The sequence below is a fragment of the Sus scrofa genome, chromosome 15, assembly GCF_054392235.1.
Source record: "Sus scrofa isolate SSC_HxYL_T2T_F1_AM1 chromosome 15, Sscrofa_HxYL_maternal_Yorkshire_Landrace_v2.0, whole genome shotgun sequence".
Lineage (NCBI taxonomy): Eukaryota > Metazoa > Chordata > Mammalia > Artiodactyla > Suidae > Sus > Sus scrofa.
In genome coordinates, this window is record NC_139397.1 from 60,630,462 (window position 1) to 60,654,093 (window position 23,632).

The window sequence follows — 23,632 nt, forward strand, 5'->3', positions numbered from 1 at the left end:
ACGTACCACTCCACCACATCTCGCGGATGGATAAAGAGGCGGGAAAGAGAAGACTCACTTTCGGACAGTCGTATTGACTGCGTCATTCGTATCCTGCAGACACTCTCACGTCTTTCTGTGAGGTTCTCCAATGGGGATTCTAACCCTTCACACATCCTCCGGTAGCGTTCTTGGAATGGATTCTCCCGTAACCGAGGCAACGTCCCAAAATAAACCTCCTCGCAAAACTTGCTGGGTTGCTGAGTAGCAAGGGCCGGCGCGGGAAGGGCTCTTCCTGAGGTTGCTCGTGGCTCTGGTCGCTTCCGCAGTTGACTTGACCCGGGCTGGAGCTGGGACGTCTGATCTCGCTTCTCGGATTGGGTACCCTTCTTAGAGGTGACTTGGTCCTTGGGGCCCCCAGGTGTTGTCCTTTAGATACCTACCTACTCTGAGCCTCCGTTTTCCTAGTGGGACGTCATTTTGTTCATCACCTCAGCCAGAAGTTTACTGTTCCTCTGTCCCACCTCACCCCCCGCCCCAAGGCACTTTATCCGTAACTTTCGATGGGAACTTGCTGTTCCACCCTGTTATACTTAGTTCTAAGTCTTGTCTACTGCTCCCTAGGGTCAGGATCTGTGCATTTATTTAAAATCTGTTTTCCTAGCTTGTACCACAGCCCTAGTCAGAGTGGCTTGCAAACTGTGAAATCATTGAATGAATGGATTTGTAAATGTTGCTCAAGAAGAGTTAAGCAGTGGAGAAAATGCAAGACAGGGACTCCTTTTCTATCCCTCCCCGTCACCCCCGCCACCCTGTTTCCTTTCTTTATTTTTTTTCATTCTGGTAAGGAAGAACCTCCTTCTTGGAAACCACAGTTCAGCGGGAAAGAGTTGTTGGTTAAAGGATCCCTACAGTGTAACATAATCCATTAGTTAACCATGGTGAGGGGTTGGAAAGAGTAGTAAAGAGAAGAACATGCCGCTATGACAGAGGGATTTAAAGAAGTGAGGAATGAACTAAACAATTAGAAGGATCAGTATTAATTGGAGGAATGAAAGCGGTCTGCATAGTGGTACCTGGCTAAAGTGAAACAGCATATGCTAGGGTCCTGTGGCTGGAGAGAGCCTGACTTGAGAACTGAAAAAGGACAATTGGAACCCAGATGCCATGGAGGGGGGCGGTTCCCATGATGACAGATGAGGGCGATAGTGGCCTTGATAGAACCATTTCAGGATTTGAGCCTTTAAGGATTTAAGCCCCTGTAGCATCACAGGAAGCCTTTGTGGATGGTCGGTGAAGATGGAGCTTTGAAATCGATGCAAATCGAATTAATACACTCTGACTGACTTTTAGGTTTGTTGTTTTTTTTGCCTTTTTCTAGGGCCGCATCCGCAGCCTATGGAGGTTCCCAGGTCAGGGGTCTAATCAGAACTGTAGCCGCCAGCCTATGCCAGAGCCACAGCAATGTGGGATTCTAGCCGCATTTGAGACCTACACCACAGCTCAGGCAAGGTCCTTAACCCACTGAGGGAGGCCAGGGATCAAACCCGCAACCTCATGGTTACTAGCTGGGTTCATTAGCCACTGAGCCACGATGGGATCTCCCTGACTTCTAGTTTTAAAGCATACCTGCTCAGAGGAAGAGGTAGGATGCAGGGAGAGAAGGAGATGGGCCACAGTTCCAAATAGGCAACCTTGTTTAGTGGCATTGAAACATCTTCTTCAAAATTTAAGACAAAATTTCTTAGCTTGGATTATAAACTATGTACTTTATTCACCAACGTACATCCAGTGCGTATAACTAATTGGTGTTAAAAAATATTACAGTGAAATAGAGGCAATTGTTCTTAGCTCTTTGGTCATACTTTTTAGAACGTGTCTAATTTAAAAGCAGTATATCCAAATAAATAATTATATATTTAGTGTGATATTTCATAAAAAAACCTCAAAAACAATAGGGTAATACCTAGGTGTCTTGTTCATTCTGAAAAAGGAAATTCTAGTATTTAATATGAGGGACAATGTAGTATGTTGACATAATTTTATCTAAACTCAATATGTAATCAAGTTCTTTCAATCTACTTTGAACTTCTCAAAAGAAGGATTTATTTACGCAGTATTTATCCCACATTGTACAGTAATAATTTTATTATTTTGGACAGATGAATGGCAATGCAACAGATACACATTTCTTTATAACTTATGGCTGCTTTACCTGGAGAGTCAAAGGGAGGGTTCATGGTGATAACTTTGAATCCCTATTATTCCTGCTCAGGCCCACAAAGTAGATTCTTTCCCCACAGAGTTTGGGACTCTTGTTTTATGATATAACTATGTGCATGTTAACACTCAGGCTGAAAGTAATTTGGAGTAAAATTTAGTAATCACCTTTCCCCTAAAAATTTTCCCTGTATTTTTCAATGTAGAGTAGGAGTTTTGTTATAAAAGAAGTGACACTAAGAAACCCACTGAAGTTATAGAGCATACCACCTCAAGAAGTAACCATGCCTGGGGAAGGAGGGAAAACTGATATGGAGAGAATTGGCCTCTTCAGTGAGATGGAATATGTTACTGTTGGTGATAAATATGTGTCACAATTTAATCGTAAGTATATTTGGTTTTCTTTACTGCTTAAGAGTGGTTCTTTTCTATATGAACATGTGTTTAGTATTTGTTAAATGATATTTTTTAATGTCTGGATTTTTAAAGCATTAGAGTTAAATAAATTTTTGAAATTTCAATAGAGTTAAATAATTTTATAGGAGCAGGGAGACCATTTTATTGGGCTATCCTACCTTCATGTATTCTTCTCATAGATAATTTTATTTCTTTCCAAGGTGCATGGGGTTTCTTCCCAGAATATTTTGTTTTTAGCTTTTTTGTTTCTTAGGATACTTTACTATGCAGATATCATTTGCATTTGAATCTGAAAAGGCCATCCATGATCACTTTCTTGAAAAATGAAATGCTGAATGAATAGCTGAGGGATTTTTAGGAGAGTCTTAAAAAAAATAAGAACAACACACTGATATGAGACATTTCTAAGATGCATTATTAAATAAGAAAGTCAAGGATGCAGAATAGTGTATGTGGTATGCAAAGCATTGAAAATGGAAGAGAATGTACATGAAAATATTCACTGGAGAGTGCATAATCATTCTTGGAAAACAAAATTACTGTCATGGTTGCATGTGGGCGAGGAACTGGGTAGCCGAAATTGGAAGAAAGATTTAATGTAAAAATATTTACACTATTGAGTTTGGGACCAAGTGCATGAATATATTACCATTTCAAAATCTTAAGTTAGGGAGTTCTGGCTGTGGTGCCGAGCAGCAGGTTAAGGATGCAGCATTGTCTCTGCAATGGGGTGGGTTCGATCCCTGGCCCAGCCTGGTGGGTTAAGAATCTGGCATTGCCACAGCTATAGCAGAGGTTGAGGCTGCAGCTCAGGTTTGACTCCTGGCCCAGGAACTTCCATATGCTTCAGGTGTGGCCAGAAGAAAACAAAAACAAAAAACCCCAAACCCCAAAACTTAAGTTTAAAAAAAATCAGTGATACAAATTCACATTTAAATAAACAGTTGCATTAAAGTTTGTTTGCTAATCAAGAAAAAATTTCACACTATGGAAGGACTTTACAAATTGAGCTTTCCTAGAGGTACATTATAAAAGAAGTCCTAAGTATTCATCAAACCAACCTTTTAAAATTATTGGGCTACTAGTATTTCATTGTATAAGCATATTGCGACGTATTTATCTGCTCCTTTATTTGATGGACATTTAAGTTGTTTCTGGTTTTTGATTGTTATGAATGAAGCTGTGATGAACATTCTTGTTCTTGTCTTTTAGTTGATTTAGGCATTCACGTGTTTTGAGTATTTACCCAGGAGGGGAACTGCTTCATTTTGAATGTGGAACAACATTCCCCTTCAGCCTAAACACCTGCAAACACCCCCCCGCCACACACTGACATCTGACACAAACAGTGTTTCCTAGCATATAGATGGGAGAGGAAGCACTGAATTAGGTGACTTGGAAAGTCCAGCTCATATTCAGAATCTAACAAGAAATTCAATCTAATTATTAAAATGTTTTAATGTAAATCTCTTAGTTTTTATTGCCAGTATAGCCTTTAACACAGACCTTCAGCTGAACATTTTGAAACAGTGTTTAAGAGCTCAAAACTTACTGGCATCACATGTTGACACTTTTCTAAGTTATTTTTCATGTTCTTTAATTATTAGTGAGCTCAAAACCGTGAGATACCTAATTTATTTTTAAAGGATCCTTTAATGAGGCTGCAAGCAAAAACAGACAGATGCTACCTGGGGGATCCAAAGAAATGTCAAGTCTCCAGGCAGGCTATTTTGATCCTCATTTTGTAAGGATTTTTGAAGGTGAAGGCTACGTAAATCTGAATCAAGTGAGGAGACGGCATATGATGGAAGAAGCCAAGAAAAATTTAGGCAAAGCATTCCTCCCTAGTAGTGGAGATAAAAAGCCGTAAGTATTTGGGAAGAAGTCTTAAATATATCCCCTGCATCTCTCCTTCTTCCAGCTTAAGTTAAATATTTGTTTTTCCATAGGACTAACTTATGATTCATTGTTTAAAGTATGATTTTAGGTTAAGTTTGCTTAGATGGAGACGATTAATTTGGATGATTTAGGTTGATAGGTAATTTTAAGTAGATTCCATTATCACATTAATTTTTTGGTTATCTATATCACTGTTCTCTATCAGTTTATGTTTAAAAAATCAACTAAATAGTGAAAAGAAGTTTATTAACCTTGCAGTAGTCAGATGCAGGAGAAAATTGTTTTGGGTTATCACATCTGTGCCCTTCACTATTTCTTCTGCTTTTTAGAACTTTTCAAAAAGTATAAATAAAAATATGAAATTAGAAGAAATCTTTTTTGGATAAAGAAGATAATTTATCAAAGATGTTATGTAAAAATCACATCTGAAGATACACTTACGTGGTTTAGCAATATTTTAGTTGTGAAAATTGTCAATGTGAGATTTTTTTTTCTTGCCTTTAAATCCTTAAACAAAAATCATACAGTCTATATGATATCATATTATACAGCTGAAATTTATAGTATGTTGCCAGTTAACACTCAGTCACATTGATTCTCAATTTAGAGTTTGTGACTGATGAGGACTGGTTGAAAAATAATTTTGTGCTTATTTGTGGTATTGAGATTAGTGAAGCTGCAGTCTTCAAAGTCAGGTTATTAGGTTTTTATTAAAAGTGGAGAAAGTCATCTTTTTTATTATTATAGTTTATTTTTTCCCATCTCTTTACCCTTTGGAGAGGTTTGAATTATTTGTTTTTATTATTATTACTTTTTCTTGGGTTTCTTCATTTTATCCTTAGATAGAAATTCAAACATGATTTTTTTTGGTTCACTACTTCATTTTTTCATGTAATATATATATATTTTATTATTCCAATAACTTTTTCTAATTTTTCAGCCTCCCACACCCCCCTTGATGAATTTTGACCTCTTGTAATAACCGGGAATTGCTGCCTTGCCACATTAGTTTATAACTTGCTTATATTCATTTTTCTACCAAGAAATGATAACAATTTTACAATTGGACTAGTTTTTCTTTCTTTTTAAAGATCACAGATATATGAAAACCATCAGTAAGTTAGTGGCACACAGAAAGTATCTTCAAAAAAGTATTGATATTATAAATAAGTCCTCATACTGGTAATTATTCAACAGAAAATTATGGCATTTAATAAATTCCATAGGGATTTAATATATTCTAAATGGACTGATATTTAATGCTTGCAATAAATCAAATTCTAGTTAGATTATGTCTGTGCATAATTGTCCTTTTCTCTGTGATATCATTGCTTTGTTTCCTAATTTTCAAAAGAATTTTATGACATGTTTATAAACAGCAGTCACTGAAAATGAATATCTTCTTCTAATGGAAACTTTATTTGTAGGCCAGAGATAGTAAGTTATTAATGTTGATGTCTTCCCAGTTTTTGAAATTGTAAATTCAAATTGATAAATGTTGTCAAGTTCTCATCATAATATGGGTTTCAGTTGTCTTCTAGAAATTTTTTTTTTTTTGTCTTTTTAGGGTTGCACCTGTGGCATATGGAGGCTCCTAGGCTAGGGGTCGAATTGGAGCTGTAGCTGCTGGCCTACACCACAGCCACAGCAATGCCAGGTCTGAACTGCATCTGTGACCTACACTGCAGCTCAAGGCAATGCTGGATCTTTAACCCACTGAGCAAGGCCAGAGATCGAACCTGGTTCCTCCTGGATACTATTCAGATTCGTTTCCCTTGAGCTGTGATGGGAACTCCTTGACAATTTTCTGATTATTAGAATTTGTTTCATCGATATCTTGGAAATTAGAGATTATTACTATTACAAACATTAGTTATCCTTTTTATTGTGAAAAATTTAAAGCCTTTATTAAAATAAAGTGCTAGAGGATTGTCTAATGATTAAATAGATACTTCATGCCTAGGAAGTTTAACATTAAGTTGAAGAAAAGAAAATATTTGGTTAATTTTTTTCTACAGTGAAGTAATAAGTATAAACCAAAAAAGAAGAAAATCAGCAGCAAAATTCCATTTCCTATCAGCAGTAGAAACAATGCTTTTAAGTAGTATAGTTGCTACTGAGTATCCCATAGGGAATTTGTTCCAGAATCCCTCCACCACCCTCATGAATATCAAAATCTGTGCATGCTCAAGTTCCTTACAATTAGCCCTCTGTATATAAGGTACTGCGTCCATGAATATAGAATGTGCACATGCTTGCTTACTCTTGGGAACAAGGTAGAGGAAGCAGATTGAAACTGCTCAGGGCTCTGGCTTGTCTCCCATGATCACCCCAGAATGCATCCTGGGCCATCCTGCTCCTGCACCTCCACTAGGGTGAAGGCTGCCAGTGCCAAGAAGAGGAAGAGAAAGGAGTCAAAAATGTATCTGATGAAGTTATGGCTGAAAATGTCCTGAACCTGAAGAAAGAAACCAATATCTAGGTACAGAGATTGTAGAGCATCCCAAACAAGATGAATCCAAAGAGACCCACACCAAATCATATAATTAAAGTCGCAAAAGTTAAAGATAGAATTCTAAAGGCAGCAAAAGGAATATAGAGTCACATACAAAGGAACCCCTAAATAAACTTGTCAACTGATTTTTCTGTAGAAACTGTTGGACAGAAGGGAGAGGCATGATATATTTAAAGTGCTGAAAGGGAAAAACCTACAATTTAGGATGTTATACCCAGCAAGATTATCAGTCAGTCTTGAAGGGGAGATAAAGAACTTCTCAGACAAGAAAAAGCTAACATAATTCATCAATACTAAGTCAACACTAAAAGGAATGTTAAAGGTCTTCTCTAAGTGGAAAAGAAAAGACTACAACAAGTAAGAATTTATAGGAAAGGAAAAGTTCCACTAGTAAAGTCTGTAGGTCAACTGCTTATATAAGCTAGTATGAGATTAAAAGACAAAAATTGTAAAATCAACTAACTACAATCAACAGTTAAGGGATGAACATTAAGATGTTAACAAAAAACCTATTAGAACTAATAAATGAATTCAGAAAAGTTGTGGGATATCAGATTAATAGAGAAATCTGTTGATTTTCTATACCCAATAATGAACTAAGAGAAAACAATCTCATTTAAAATTGCATCAAAAAGAGTAAAATACCTAGGAGTAGACTTAACCAAGAAGGTGAAAGACCTATACTCTGAAAATTATAAAACATTGATGAAGGAAATTGAAGATGTTGTAAAGAAATGAAAAGAAGTTCCCCTTGTGACTCAGCAGAAATGAACCCGACTAGAATCCATGAGGATGCGGGTTCAATCCCTGGCCTTGGTCAGTGGGTTAAAGGATCTAGTGTTGCTTCAAGCTGTGGTGTAGGTCACAGATGTGGATTGGATCCAGTGTTGCTGTGGCTGTGGCATAGACTGGCAGCTGTAGCTTTGATTTTGATCCCCAGCGTGGTAACTTCCATATATCACATGTGTGGCCCTAAAAGTAAAAAAAAAAAAAAAAAGAAATGAAAAGATATCCTTTGTTCATGGATTGGAAAAATTAATATTGTTAAGATGGCTGTACCACCCAAAGCAAGCTGTAGATTTAATGCAATCCCAGTTGAATACCCATGACATTTTTCACAGAACTAGAACAAATAATACTTAAATTTACATTGAACTGCAAAAGACCTGAATTGTCAGAAAAAAAGAGCAAAGCTGGAGGTATCATGCTCCCTGACTTCAGACTATACTGCAAAGCTACAGTAATCAAAACTGTATGGTACTTGAACAAAAACAGACACATAGATCAATGGAGCAGAAGACAGCCCAGAAATAAACTCATGCACTTAGGGTCAATCTATAGCAAAGGAGGCAAGAATATACATTGGGGAAAAGATAGTCTCTTCAATAAATGGGGAAACTGAACAGCTACAACAACATTAGAACATTCTCTAATACCATAGACAAAAATAAGCTCAAAATAGATTAATAACTTAAATCTAAGACTGGAAAATCCCTAGAAGCAAACAGGCAGAATGCACTCTTTTACATAAATGGTAGCATTAGTTTTGGATCTGTCTCCTAAGGCAAAGGAAATAAAAGCAAGAACAAACAATAATTAAACTTGGAAACGCTTGTACAACAAAGGAAACTATCAACAAAACAAAAAGACAACCTACCGAAATGGGAGAACGTATTTGCAAAGTATATTACCAGATTGTACAAACAAGTCATACAACTCAGTATTAAAAAATTAAAAAAAAAATGGGTGGAAGACCTGAATAAACATTTTTTTCACAGAAGACATACAGATAGCCAGTAGGTACTTGGAAAGATGCTTAACATCACCAATCATCAGAGAAGTGCAAATCAAAACCACAACGAGATATCACCTCATACTTGTCAGAATGGCTCTCAAAAAGATCACAAATAACAAATGTTGGTGAGGATGTGGAGCAAAGGGTACCCTCATGCACTGTGGGTGGGAATGTAAATTGGTGCAGCCACTATGGAAAATAGTATGGAAATTCCTCAAAAAAAAAAAAAAAAAAAAAAAAAAAAAAAAGCTCTAGTCTATGTCCAGTGATTCTGTTCCTGGGTATATATATCTGAAGAAAACTAATTAAAAAAAAATGCATGTACCCTAATGTTCATGGCAGCATTATTTATAATAGCCAAGATGTAGAAGTAACCCAAGTGTCTATCAATAGATAAAGATGAAGAATATGTGGGACATTCTTTAGAACAGATAAACAGATAAAGAAGATGTGGGGTGCGCGTGCGTGCACACCCACACACACATGCAATGGAGTACTACTCAGCCATAAAAAAGAATGAAATTCTTCCATTTGCAACAACATAGATGGATGGACCTGGGGGATATTATAATATTATGCTTAGTGAGTTAAGTCATGCAGAGAAAGACAAATACTTTGTTATCACTTATATGTGGAATCTAAAAAATAAAAAAATGAATATAACAAAACAGAAACAGACTTGCAGATATAGAGAAGAAATTAATGGTTACCATTGGAGAGGGAGAAGGGGGAGGGGCAGTATAGCTGTTGGGGACTAAGAAGTACAAGCTACTATGAATAAAATGAATAAGCTAATTAGATATACTGTACAGCACAGGGAATATAGCCAGTATTTTATAATAACTTTAAATGGGGTATGATCTATAAAAATATGGAATCACTATGTCATACATCTATACTTAAATAAGTTTTAAAACAACAGGGAAAAAACACACAAAACGTCTATTTATTATTATAGTTAACTGAATTAATGTAAACTCTTCTAACTTCCTAGAAATTAGTAAGAGTTGTTTATGTGGAACATTTAAAATGAGCATAAAAATTTAAAAGAGCTCAAAATTCATGACTTTGAGAAACAGGGAAAATTAGATTAAAAAATAACAAAATTTTTTTCTTACCAAAGTTAGGCAAATTAATTCCATTAATAATTTAATTTAATTCCATTAAATTAATTTCCTCTCAATCATATTTTATAAATTATGGTAAAACATATATATATATAACACAAAATTTGCTATTTTAACTTGCTACTTTGTTGTTGTTAAACTGTATTTAAGATGTGGATTAGGAAGTTACTATGGAACCATAGGCGGACCAGTCCCATTTTTCAGTGCACAGTCAAAACCCAAAGAAAAATATGAGCCACCTGGAAAGAATTTATACACAAACCCAGGAAAGAAAGGAACTGGATATGGGTAAGATATTTTAAATATCTTCTTATCATTTGTTTTGAATTAAAAATACGAATTTCTGAACACTGAAGTCATTATTACTATTTTCCTCCCTTAGCTATGCAAATATTACCATAGGCAATCAGTTTTCACACTCTACTGATTTCTATGATGCAGCAAAACTAAATTACAAGGTAAAAGAATCTATTTTAAATTTTTTCAACATTCTCATTTAATTGACCAGAGAATTCACTTGTGATCAAATTAGGGTTTGTTAATTTGAATTACTTGGGCAATGGCAGATTGATGTTTATGAATTGTGATATTTTACTTTTTTGCTGTTAGATTCCCAGGATGAGCTTTTTTTTTTTTTTTTTTTTAATCCTTACTTTCTTTTACCCTTTCTATCTTCTATCTCTAAACTAACTGTGAGTGGTCTGTTCACTTGGCCTGATCAACTATGTTTGATTTTGAGTAGAAGAATCACATTCTGCTCCTTAGCCTCATTCCCCTCACACCCTAATATTTTGTGTACTTCGTAGTGGTAACACTTTTGGGCTGATCAAGCTGTTAATTATGGTGAGTGAATGGAAAAGGGGAGTGATGGGGAGATGGGAGGAAGTGGGAAGTAGAGAATGACAGGAGCATGAAAAGATAGGAGAAAACAACTCATTTTATTAAATGGCAGAAACAAAAATTGGGATGTACTAGCATATGCCTCTTGCACTCACTTTATATAATATTTGACTTATAATGAAGTATATTCATGTATGTGGAAAATGCCTACTGGTAGATGAAGAGAGGAACTTGTAGAAACTTTGGAGCAGTGTCAACATAATTTAACAATTTTGATATAGCTAAAAGAAAGCCGGTAGTAATGAAAAGTTCATTTGGATGTCAAGAAACAGAAATGGAATTATGTCTATTTTATCAGTTTTTAAGTTTTTGGTTTTTTACACATGCAGCCTTCAGTAATTTTGGCTGTGATGATTTTAAGTGACCATGGGGCTGTGAGAAGGAATAGTAGCCCGTTTTGCAAATGGGCATATATAAACCCAGGAAAGGTTTTCTGTTAAATTGGACAGAAACCTTGGTTATTTGAAAATAAGCATCTCTTGTTTCTATATATGGATTATTCACTTTATATAAAATTCTGTGTAAAATACTTCTCATTTGTAGGAACAATAATACCTAATATATAAATACATACAAGGCAGTTTTATCAATGAGTCAGTAATTAGTCTTTCATCCTAAATTTATGGGTATAGGATACTTTCCCTTTTTTATAGTAAATCTCTTTAGTTCTTATAATTATAGTATAAAAATGTTGTAATGTAAAAAGTAAATATTCCTTATTCTTAGGAGGAGAAGCTGACATTTATTGAAGGGCTACCATATACTAGATATATACACATATCTCATAATTTATACACATAATCTCATAATATTTAAAACAGCATTAAGAGTGGGAGGATATTATGGTCATCATTTATAGTCAAAGAAAATGTGACACTAAAAGGGTCAGTAACTTTCCCAAGTTCTGTAACAAATGCTAAAAAGCAGGAAGGAGTTAGGGTTTGAATTAGAGACCAGTTTTTTTTTTTTAATATTAATTTTTTTTCCCTTTCTCTGTCTTTTCAGAAAAAAAAAAAAAAACCTTTTTAGGTCCACACCTGCGGCATATGGAGGTTCCCAGGCTAGGGGGTCTAATTGGAGCTGTTGCTGCCAGCCTACACCAGAGCCACAGCAACGCCAGATTCGAGCCGTGTCTGCGATCTACACCACAGCTCATGGCAACACCAGATCCTTAACCCACTGAGCAAGGCTAGGGATCAAACCCGCAACCTAATCGTTCCTAGTCGGATTTGTTTCTGCTGCGCCACTACGGGAATGCCATTTTTTTTTTTTTAACTGCATTATATCACCCAGATAGTTTATATTTGTTCAAGTGATAAATAGATACCTATACTTCAGATAAACTTATATCCAAATGAACAGTCATAGTTGTGCTTGTTCATAAGTAAGCATATCTTTTGTACCAAAAATAAAATATAACGAAGGAATGTTTTAAAGAAAGTGAACCCAGCAGTATATATCAAAAAAATCTACTTGCTTATTGAGTTCTCTTTGTGGCTCAGCAGTTAGCGAAACCAACTAGGATCCATGAGGATGCAGGTTTGATCCCTGGCCTCACTCAGTGGGTTAAGGATCCAGCCTTGCTGGGCTGTAGTGTAGACCAGTGGTGGTAGCTCCTATTTGACCCCTAGCCTGGGAACTTCCATGTGCCACAGGTGTCGCCCTAAAAAGCAAAAAAAAAAAAAAAAAGTGCATGCTTTCTGGGTAATTTTTGCTATATAATTTCAAACTCTTTAATTTATAGAAAGAGAATGAAGAACACCGTCGTTTACTTAAAGGGACAGCTTTCAAATTAAATCTTTACCCAAGGGAATATTTTGATGCCAATCCTTATTTTTTTGAGAAACCTTTACCACCAATTAAGAAAGCAGAGAAGAAAGAAACACTTGCAAACCCTTTCAAGCCCTCTTCTCCTGGTAAAAAGGTAAGTTAAAAACTTTAGAACGAAAAAATATTTAGCATTATAAAGAAATGTTGCCTCTTGCTGTCATACTGTTTTTTTACCCATGTAAATGACAAACTTTTGTTTATATTCATGCCATGAATCGTAAAGCTTTTTATGAAATTATGGAAACTTACAAAGCATGGATAGCATTGGGAATAATGAAGCACTTAAAATGAAATAATTATTAATCATTTTCAAAAGTATTTTAATTTACAATTAGTTTCCTAAGTGCCTCTCTAGATCTTAGCCATAGTTTTTCTCAAAACGTAAAATGTCAGGCCCTCTTTAGTTTTTGAAATGGTGATTAAAGTGAACTGTTTCCCTTCTGGTGAGGCTTACAAGTGTAAGTAAAAATGAAAATGCTTCTTACATTTTCTAAACCTTAGTTTTATACTTTGGTTTTTCCTCTGTGAATTGCTTGTTCATTTTCCTTGTGGATGTTCTACTGAGATATTTGTCTTTCTTGTATTGATTTGTAAGATCTTTTCTTATATTAAGGATATGGTTTTATCATTCGTGTTGAAAATAATTTTTCTAGTCTGTTGAATCTCTGACTTTGATTATAGCATTTTGTGCTGTTCAGAAATTTAATAATTTGATATAGTCAAGTTTATCAATCCTTTGTGCTGAGGTGTCATTCTCAGAATGAGTTTCTTGAGGAGCTGTATTAGAAAGATATAAATTCTTGCTTTATTTTACTAGTCTTAATCTTTTGCATTTAAATTTTGATCTGAAATATATTTTGACATAAAGATCAAGGTAAGGATTTAGCTTTTATCTTTTTCAAAATTCAATTTTAAGGGCAGAAGGAAGCATGAGGGGGAGTATGTTCTGTATGTTGATTGTGGTTGTGGTTTCCAGGGTGTATACATTTTGTGAAAACTCATAGAATTATAAACTTTAAGTGGGTGCAGTTGACTATACTTAAATTAGATTTAAATATAACTGAATTTTTAAAATGCCAGTTGTTCCTTATCTCACTGATAGAATATAGAATAATTTTTAACACCACTGCTTTGAAATGCTATCCTTATCAAATCAGAATTCCCATTTTTGGTTTTTATTTTTCCCTGAGTTTTCATTCTATTTGATTGATATTTGTTTATTTCTACCAGTACCAAACTACTTTTAACTGTTATTGCATTTTAATATTGGGTGGTCTACTCTCTTTTTCTTACTTTTTAAAAAAGTTATTCTTTAGAACTTTGGAATTATTCGTAAAGTTCTGGGAAAAAAAAGACTTTTGGTATTTAACTCTAAATCTTTAGATTTTTGCTTTTATTAGCATATTTATATTTTGAATCTTCTGATCTAGAAATAAGCTACTTATAAAACCCTTATATCTCTTGTAGATTTTAATATTTTACTTCACATAGATTTATATATCTTATATTTATTCTTACTTATTTTAAGGTCCTGGTCAATGGTTTCTTCCCCCATCATATTACTTGTTATTAAAACGTTTGATTTTTTAAAAAAATAACTGGCCTCTTCATTAAAGTTTCTTATATTCTATTGGGTATTTTCTTGATTCTCTTTGAATTTTTAGGTTATGTGATTATATTACCTGATCATAATTTTGCTCCTTCCTTTACAATATTTACATCTCTTATGTCATGTTTGTATCCAGTATTTGGACATGATGTGGTCATCATGGGAATTCCTCTAGTGTTCATTTTTATTGATGCCAAAATAAGAATAAATTAGGAATGTATGTAGAATTATATTGAATGTTTTGGTATAATCTATTTAGACCATTTTTTTCTTTCTCTGACTTGTTATAAGGTGAATAACAATGACAATTTTTTTGGAATGATTCCCATTTTGTTGTGTTGTATTAATCTTTAAATGCAGTACTGTTTTATTTATTAATATTTTATTCAGTATTTTTGCATCAGTAATTTTTAAATGTGATTGGTCTGTACTTTTATTTGTTTGTTTCTTTTTTGGCCGCCCCTTGGCGTATGGAGTTTCCAGACCAGGGATCACATTCAACCTGCAGTTGAGACCTGTGCTGCAGCTGGCAATGCCAGATTCTTAAGCTGCTGCACCAGGCCAGGGATTGAACCTATGTCCCAGTGCTCCAGAGATGCCACCAATCCCATTGTGTCATTGGTTCAAAGTATACAGGAGAATGCCACCTGTATATTTATTTTTATATGCAGGAACTCCTGTACTTTTATTTTTATATGCCTTATCCTATTTGGTCTAAGAAGATGCTTGCATCATAAAATAATAGGGATATTTCCTTCTTTTTCTGTGTTCTATAAGAGTTTAATTGCACCAGAAATATCTGTCCCTAGAAAGGTTGAAAAAATTCTCATAGGAAATGTTCTATGCTTAATTTCTTACATGGTGCCCTTTTCCCATAGGCGTTCTGTTTTTTTTTTTTTTTTTTTTTGTCTTTTCTAGGGCTGCACCTGCAGCATATGGAGGTTCCCAGGCTAGGGGTCTAATCAGAGCTGTAGCCGCTGGCCTCCTCCAGAGCCACAACAGCACGGGATCTGAGCTGTGTCTGCGACCTACACCACAGCTCAGGGCAATGCCAGATCCTTAACCCACTGAGTGAGGCCAGGGCTCAAACCCGCAACCTCATGGTTACTAGTTGGGTTCGTTAACCACTGAGCCATGACAGAAACTCCATTTTTTTTTTTTTTGAGTCAATTTTGATTATACTTTCTTTGAATATCATTCATTTCACTCAGGTTTTCAAATTTATTAACAGTGATTTACAAAAATATTATTTTATAGATTTTTTTCCCACCCATTTCTTAATGTTAACTATAACATAAATTTATCTGTTTATTTTCTAAGACATCATCTGGTGGTTTGGTTTGTTTATCATGTATGTTTTTCCACTTTCAGTTCATCCATTTTGCTTTTACATTTATTGATTTATTTTCTTAAGATTCCCTATTATTTGTTGCTCTTAAAAATAGTCCGTGTGTCTCAATTTGGAAAACTTTAAAAATTACAACTATATCTTTCAAATGCATCAAGTTTTCATGTATATCTGGCTTAGACATTGTAAGAGAAAGGATAGATAATTAAATAGGTTATTGTGATTGTATAAAGCTTTCTTGGTTTCCATGTGTAATATGATAAAAATCCTGTTAGTGAATCAGTTTAAAAAGTCAAAGCAAATGCTTGTTTGTTTTGTGTATAGGTAAAAAATAATTTGATCGACTCCTCTTAATAGATTATAAAAAAAGTATAATGTATGGTACAGTTGTCCCTCAGTATCCATAGGGGATTTGTTTCAGAATCATTCTCACTCCCCCACACCCCTACCAAAATTTTAGGATGTTCAAGTCCCTTATATAAAATGATGCAGTATTTAGCTATAACCTGTGCATATCCTCCTGTATGCTTTGAATCAACTCTAGATTACTTATAATATCTAATGCAGTGTAAATGCTTTGTAAATAGTTTCTTGCACATGAAAAGTTCAAGTTTTGCTCTTTGGAACTTTCTGGAATTCTTTTTTAAAAATATTTTTGATGCGAGGTTAGTTGAATCTGAGGATGGATAGGGAGGGCTGACTGTGGATCACATTTTCCTCTCTCTTTCTGTTTCTATATGCTATTCCTTTATTTTTATTTTTTAGTATCTTCCCCAAAATTTACTGACATTTAGGGAACTCATGTTGTTCCAGGCTCCCTGTTGGACCAACCTCACCCTTGGCTTCTTCTTTCATCCTCTGGTTCTGAGCCCCAACTCCCTTCTCTAGCAAAATACACGTGACCTGGGTCTCATTCCTTCAGTAATGGGCTCACCTGTTAAGTAGATGATCCTGATCTGATAAACTCTCAGTAAAATATTAGCCCCTCGTAATAGTTTAGATATTACCTTCTTATAAGCATTTGCATTCTAATAGAGAACTGTTGGAATTACAGTGTCTTAACCCCATAAAGTTGGTGGTAGGGAGACCCTTTCTTTGATGGTATTTGAATTAAACAGTATAGACAGTTTTCTTTAAATGTAAAACTAACTCCATATACAATACACAAGTATGTATGAACTGAAACTAATTTTGTTAGAAACATTTTCACAAAACCACATTAAATTGTCTCATTTTTGTTTGTAGGCTGGTGGAATGAAGGCAGGAACATTTGATCCTTACCCTTCACATTCTGCTGACCCTTATGTGGTTAAATTGACAAGCCCTATTTCCAGCAAAGGTGCTAAGATTTTCCATCCACCAGGTGGACCAAAAAGCAGACCAATTGAAAGTGTAATGACTTTGAATGTCAAAAGGTAGTAATGTGTTACATTTAGCCCTTAAGCCAAGACAAATTACTTTCAACTTTTAGATTTCTTCAGATCTAAAAATCAAATCTTTTATTTCTACATACTTTAAAAATTGACAAATTTGGAGTTCCTGCTCTGGTGCAGTGGGTTAAGAATCCAACTGCAGCAGCTCCAGGTGCTGTGGAGGCGTGGGTTTGATCCTCAGCCTGGTGCAGTGGGTTAAAGGATCTGGTGTTGCCGCAGCTGCAGCCCAGATTCAATCCCTGGCTCCAGAGAATTTCCATATGCTGCAGGTTGTGGCCATAAAAAGGGGCCACAACCTGTAGCATGTGGAAATTAGGGGGACTTTAGAAATCCGAGCTTCTTCCTTATAGAAGTTCTTTCCCATCTTCTGAAATTCCCAGTTGAAAACACTTAGTTTATCTGTACCAAACTATACTGTCCCTAATTTGTAAAACAAATCTATACCACCTTATTTAGAGTAGTTTGAGACTATTTAGATATACATAGTTTGATTAGCAGTGTATGTCTGTTTCTCAAAAGGATCTTTTGACCCTTTTAAAATTATTATCTCTATGTGGGCTCCAGGTTCTCAGTAATTGTGTGGGATCCTAATGACACTTATTCTATCCTTAACCTTCTATGAAACAGGAACTATTCTGATTAATTAAAAATGGTATTGCCATCACATTATAATAGTGTGAGGAAAAGTATATGTATATTATTAATATATCATAAAACTTCAATTTTACCTAGGCTTTGAGTACTCTTAAAACTGAAAAGAAGTTCAGAATGTAAATTAGAAAGCTACAATTCATTCTTTTGGTGTGTATACAAGATCATAAGTAACTGAAGAATTCATTTGATTGCCTTTCTACATAGTCACTGAAAAAGTTTTAATGCTAGTCAAACTAACTAACATTTCTAACTTCAGCATAATCATACAATGGATTTAGCTAAAGGATATCAAATTCACATTCTTTCCTTTTACATAAACTGTAGTACATCTTTATCACTTGTGGACAGTGATTATAATACCAACATTATTATTATATCACAAAAGTAAGACTGCCCTTCATTATTTATATAATTTAACTGTTGTCTACAGGAATTATATGCCACATGGGTTAGTTGGTAGAGGATTGCACTGGGAAACAAAAAGATATGGACCTTTTTTCCCATGTCCTTTGACCTTTATTCTTCGACAAATTGCTTATCAGTACTCTGTCCAACTTTAGCTATACAATGGAATTGACAGTAACAACAGAATTGACAGTAAAATTAGAATTTTCCTCACCACATTCACCCTCAAATAGATGGAATATTTTTTGGGTGTGGGAAGAATGGTTTCAGGTTTTCTGTGTGTTCTTTTCTACAGAGAATAGATCTGGGAAAGTTGAAACTATATATATATATATAGTATGATGTCCTAGCGTATATGTTTAGAGCAGAGAAAAGAAAAGAGTAACTGATTGTTCCTTTGGAAAATTAGAAGTTTACCTTTTCTTTAGTAATTTTGAGTTTATTGAACTCTCTTTTTTTTTTTTCTTTTTTGTCTTTTTAGGGCCACACACCTCCATATGTGGCATATGGAGGTTCCCAGGCTAGGGGTCAAATCAGAACTACAGCTGCTTGCCTACACCACAGCCACAGTAACTCCAGATCCAAGCCACATCCGTGAACTACACCACAGTTCACGGCAACGCCGGATCCTTAACCCACTGAGTGAGGCCAGGGATTGAACCCGCAACCTCGTGGGTCCTTGTCAGATTCATTTCCACTGCGCCACGACGGGAAATCCTCTCTTTTAAAATATTATCACAAATGTTATCCTAAATCGAGTTTTGGCTTCTTTTGTCTTAGTTTTAAAACTAATAAACCTCTGGGCAGCAGTATTTAAAATTGGTCTCAGAAACCATTTTTCTCTCTTAAATTACATTTAAAAAAGTATTTCTGACATATAATGTGAAGCTTTTTATTTGGTGAGAAAATTTGGTTTTAGATTGTTAATTTTTTAATTGCTAAATGTTTTTAAGAGAATAATGAATATTTTAACTGCTCCTTTAAAATTAAATGTGCATTTATTTTCCACTTTTAGGGCACTAAATATGAAGAACTACAAGACTGCTTCAGTACAGTCCTATTAGCATATGGAAGACAAATAGCTTATAGGTCCTGACTACCAGAAATTCATTATCAAGTTCTAATTATTTGAAAAAATATAAAATGTTGTGTAACAGATAGCTGAAGCATTTAAAAGAAATTTAAGCCCATGACTCGAATACTCTTCCTTCTTTTAGTACTATTACATAATAAATAGTATTTGTTAATAATTTAACATATGCTTGCTGATCTGTGTTTAGATCTGTTTTTTTGAGGAGATGTTTAGGAATGTTTAGAAATGTTATAAAAATCTTGACGTGAAGGCTATCATTTGAAAGATTTTACTCCTAATGTTCAAAAATTGCAGGGTTGGATGGTAGGGGTGTTATTGGGGGCTAAAGGGGTAGAAAGTGGACAATGAATTTTTAATGTGCTCTTCCTTCTCGGAGGTATTTGTCACTTGAGTTGGTAGCTATCCAAGTGTCATAGTCCATTAATTCATTCTTAACATCAAAGGAAAGTATCAGTCCAGTCATATTGCATAGATTTGTGCATATACACATCATATAGGGAGGCAGATGTCTCAGTTTATGTGGTATAATGCCTTCTATTGATGGCCTGTGTAAAGCATCAGATCGGCTAATGGCAGCCACAGTATGAGCTGGGGGAAGGGAGAGCAGAGAATGCACTTGCAGTTCAATATCTTATAAAAAATGATCAAGCTTCAAGATGGATGAGGTTGGTCTTTGTTGTCCTCTTGTGTCCCTCTATAGCTGTCCAGAGCTGCCTCTGCCATAGCTGCCTCTCTAGGACTTACCCTCCCCTTCCCAAGGTGTCTCTTCTTCACTCACCCTACCACTCAGAAATATCTGTTCTTAAAAGATATGATTTAAATACATTACTGTAATTCATAGTGAGGTCTCTATCAATAATCCTCATTAAATTGGGGCAGGGTGGTGGTGGTATTTAAAAAGGGAAATTTACAATATCTAATATCATGTATTGAGGGAGTTAATTTTGATCCATAGTGCTTTCTTAGTACTTGTCCCTCTGCCATTCTAGGCTTCTCAGATGTGAAAATCAGAATGTATAAGGGTTGAAGTATTCTTCTGGACCTGTATTTTTCCCAATGAAGTGGGGGAGAGACTGTGTCAATATAGATATATACCTGGCCTTTAAAGGGGTTGCAGGAGCTCCGTAGTGGCCTAGTGGTTAAGGATCAGTGTTGTCACTGCTGTGGCTCCCATCACTGCTGTGGTGCAGTGTCAGTCCTTGACTGAGGAACCTCCACATGCCACAGGAGCACCCCCAAAAAATGTGTTTGGGAAAGACTTTTTCAGTAAATTTATTTTTTTACTCCTATTTCTTTCCCATCCTCAGTGCTTTCCCTGCTCAGGCAACCCAGAATTTTACCCTCCAGATTAAAAAACGAAACGTCTTGTCTCTGAACATTAGAAGAGCTACCTAAGGAAAATTGGGACTACAAGAGTAAGGTTCTTATTCTGGCATTATTATGCTGGTAAGAATAGTTCTGGTTCTTATCCTGGAGGGCTCTGTAGGCTAACGAGTGGCTCTCTGCTTATACATCTTAAAGTGAAGATTGCCTGGTCAATAGCCTTGTACACATAAACTCATAGGTACCGGCCACTTCTTTATAGCTGGGGGAGATTTGGTGGGAAAACATATCTACATATACCAGCTATCTAGAAAAATCAATATTATGTTCTCTCTATTCATAGGACTTTCCAAAATTCTCAAACTTGACTACCCCCAATTGGCTCCTGGCCAAGACAGAGTAGCAGGAATTGGATTTATACTTCTTTAAGGAATTAGAAACTAAACAATTTTATATATACAAAACATGCATAATAACTCTTTTAGACACTGGACATAGCTCGCAAGACTGAGCCATGAAGAAAAGGAAACAATTGAGGTGGGCCCTGCAATTGCTTTTTGTCTGGAGGCACTTTGGGACTGGAGAGGATGGAGGACTTGCGACCTCTTTTTTTTTTTTTTTGTCTTTTTGCTATTTCTTGGGCCGCTCCCGCGGCATATGGAGGTTCCCAGGCTAGGGGTCGAATCGGAGCTGTAGCCACCGTCCTACACCAGAGCCACAGCAACGCGGGATCCGAGCTGCTTCTGCAACCTTCACTACAGCTCACGGCAACGCCGGATCATTAACCCACTGAGCAAGGGCAGGGATCGAACCTGCAACCTCATGGTTCCTAGTCAGATTCGTTAACCACTGCGCCACGACGAGAACTCCAGGACTTGCAATCTCAAAGTATAGATAAGAGCCTCACTGAATTGAAACAGAAATTGGAACCTAAGGAATCTAAAATGGTTGGAATTTGTGGGGTAGAGTTCTAGAGAGGAAAGAGCTACATAGGAAAAGAGTTCAGAAATCCACATAGGAATCTCCTTAACTCCTAACATATGCATGAATATGGTTAAATTCCATAGGCAGTACAAAGTACAACATGGGCATCTCTGGTAACTGGTTCCTGGAGCTCAATCAAGGCTGGGAAGTTCCCCCCTCTCTGCATTCAGGTGAATCCAGAGGATCTAGAATAGGTTAGAGGTTCTTTAACACCCTAACAGAATTTTAAAAAACAAGCCTCAAAAGGATCACATTGAAACAGAAGTAATGTAATGCCTAATGCAACCAATTCCAACCATCTGTCAAGGAAAACAACAAAATTTGGGCAATTAGCAATGTAAATTTCACAACAATTCATCTTGCAGTAAAAAACTACTAGACATGCCAGGAAGCAGGAAAATATGAGCCATAACTGGGAGAAAAAACAGTCAATGGATATAAACCCCAAAATGGTAAAGAAGACGGATTAGCAAATAAGGACATTAAAATAGCGATTTCAACTGTGTTAATGTCTTTAAAGGAAAATCTGAACACAATGGGAAGAAAAAGCAAAGATATAAACAAGAAACAAATGAAAAATCTGGATATGAAAAATAAAGTAACTAAAATGAAAATCTTCATAAAGTGGGAGTTACAGCAAATTGGCATTCCAAAATAAAAAAACCAGTGAACTTGGAGATACAGTAATAGAAAGTATCCAAAGTGAAACACAGAAAAAAGACTGAAAAGAAAATGAAAATAATTCCAGTGAGCTCTAGGACAATATCAAATGTTCTAACATATATGTAATTGACTCTCAGAAAGGAGCAAAGAAAAAAAGATTTAAAGAAATAATGCCTGAAAATTTCCAAATGTGCTGAAAATTATAAATCCAAATCCAAGAAGCTCAGAGAATCACAAGAAATCCCAAATTATCATTGTCAGATGTGAAAAATGGGACATCACCACAGGTTCTCTGGACATTAAAAAGATAATAAGGAACACTATAAACAACTTCATAGCAATACATTTGAGAACTTATAGGAAATGTACAAATTCCTCAGAACATACAAATGATCAAAACTGACTCAAGAAGAAATAGAAAATCTGAATGGTTCTATATTAATGGAATTGTTTTTGCAGTGTAAAACCTTTTCATTTAAAAAACTCCAGGCTCTCTGGTGAATTATATTATGTATTTAGAAAGAAATAATATCAATAATACCAATTCTACACTAATTCTTTCAGAAAACTGAGGAGGGAACACTTTCCTGTTGGAAAACCTGGTGTCATATTTTCCTGAATATGAAAATTCCATATTTTCCTCAGGATTTTCTTGAACATCAGAATCAGATAAAGACATTTAAAGAAAATAATAGACACCAATATCCTGAACATAGAAGCAGAAATCCTTAACAGAATATTATCAAATTGAATCCAGAAATGTATGTTAAAAGGATAATACATGATATCTGATGAAGTTCATCTCAGGAACTTAAAGTTGGTATAATGTTTCAAGATTAATAAGTGTAATTACCATATTTACAGATTAAAGTGGGAAAAACACATGATCACCTTAAGATGCAGAAAAGGCATTTGACAAAATTCGACATTTATTTGTATAACAAGCAGTCTTGGAAGCTAGAGATAGTGTCTCCTCTGGAGCAAGACAGGTATGCTAACTGTCCTGTATAATAAAGGTAATGTTTCTGTCTAGAACAAAGGGCAGGCATGCTTACTGTACTCATAAAAGAAATGGTTTCCTAACCCAGAGTTTCTACTTTTTTTTTTTTTTGTTTTTTTAGGTCTGCACCCTCAGCATATGGAAGTTCCCAGGCAAGGAGTTGAATTGGAGCCGCAGCTGCCGGCCTACACCATAGTCACGGCAATGTGGGATCTGAGCCGCATCTTGACCTACACCACAGCTCATGGCAACATTTTTAACCCATTGAGTGAGGCTAGGGATCAAACTGCATCCTCATGGATCCTAGCTGGGTTCCTTAACTGTTGAGCCACAAAGGGAACTCCCAGAGTTTCCTCTTTTAATACAACCACTATGTAGCCTTTTTCATGTTGCCTATAGGAACTGGGGCTTGGAGAACCAGTGGAAAAATGATGTTAC

General features: G+C 35.5%; 1 protein-coding gene across 15 annotated transcripts in view; it reads left to right on the forward strand.

Moving 5' to 3' along the window:
- The first annotated feature begins 4 nt into the window (after positions 1-4).
- The window catches only part of CFAP96 (cilia and flagella associated protein 96), a 487,170-nt gene continuing 463,542 nt past the window's right edge, over positions 5-23,632 (forward strand). For 4 of the 15 annotated variants that reach the window (XR_014828694.1, XR_014828695.1, XR_014828693.1 and 1 more), the window contains exons 1-6: positions 239-375; positions 2,406-2,583; positions 4,263-4,482; positions 10,103-10,240; positions 10,335-10,410; positions 12,597-12,776. Coding sequence is in view for 8 of the 15 variants with exons in the window: in XM_084997989.1 (XP_084854115.1) it covers positions 2,484-2,583; positions 4,263-4,482; positions 10,103-10,240; positions 10,335-10,410; positions 12,597-12,776 (714 nt within the window). In the remaining 7 variants the exon portion in view is untranslated. 15 annotated transcript variants of the gene reach the window in all.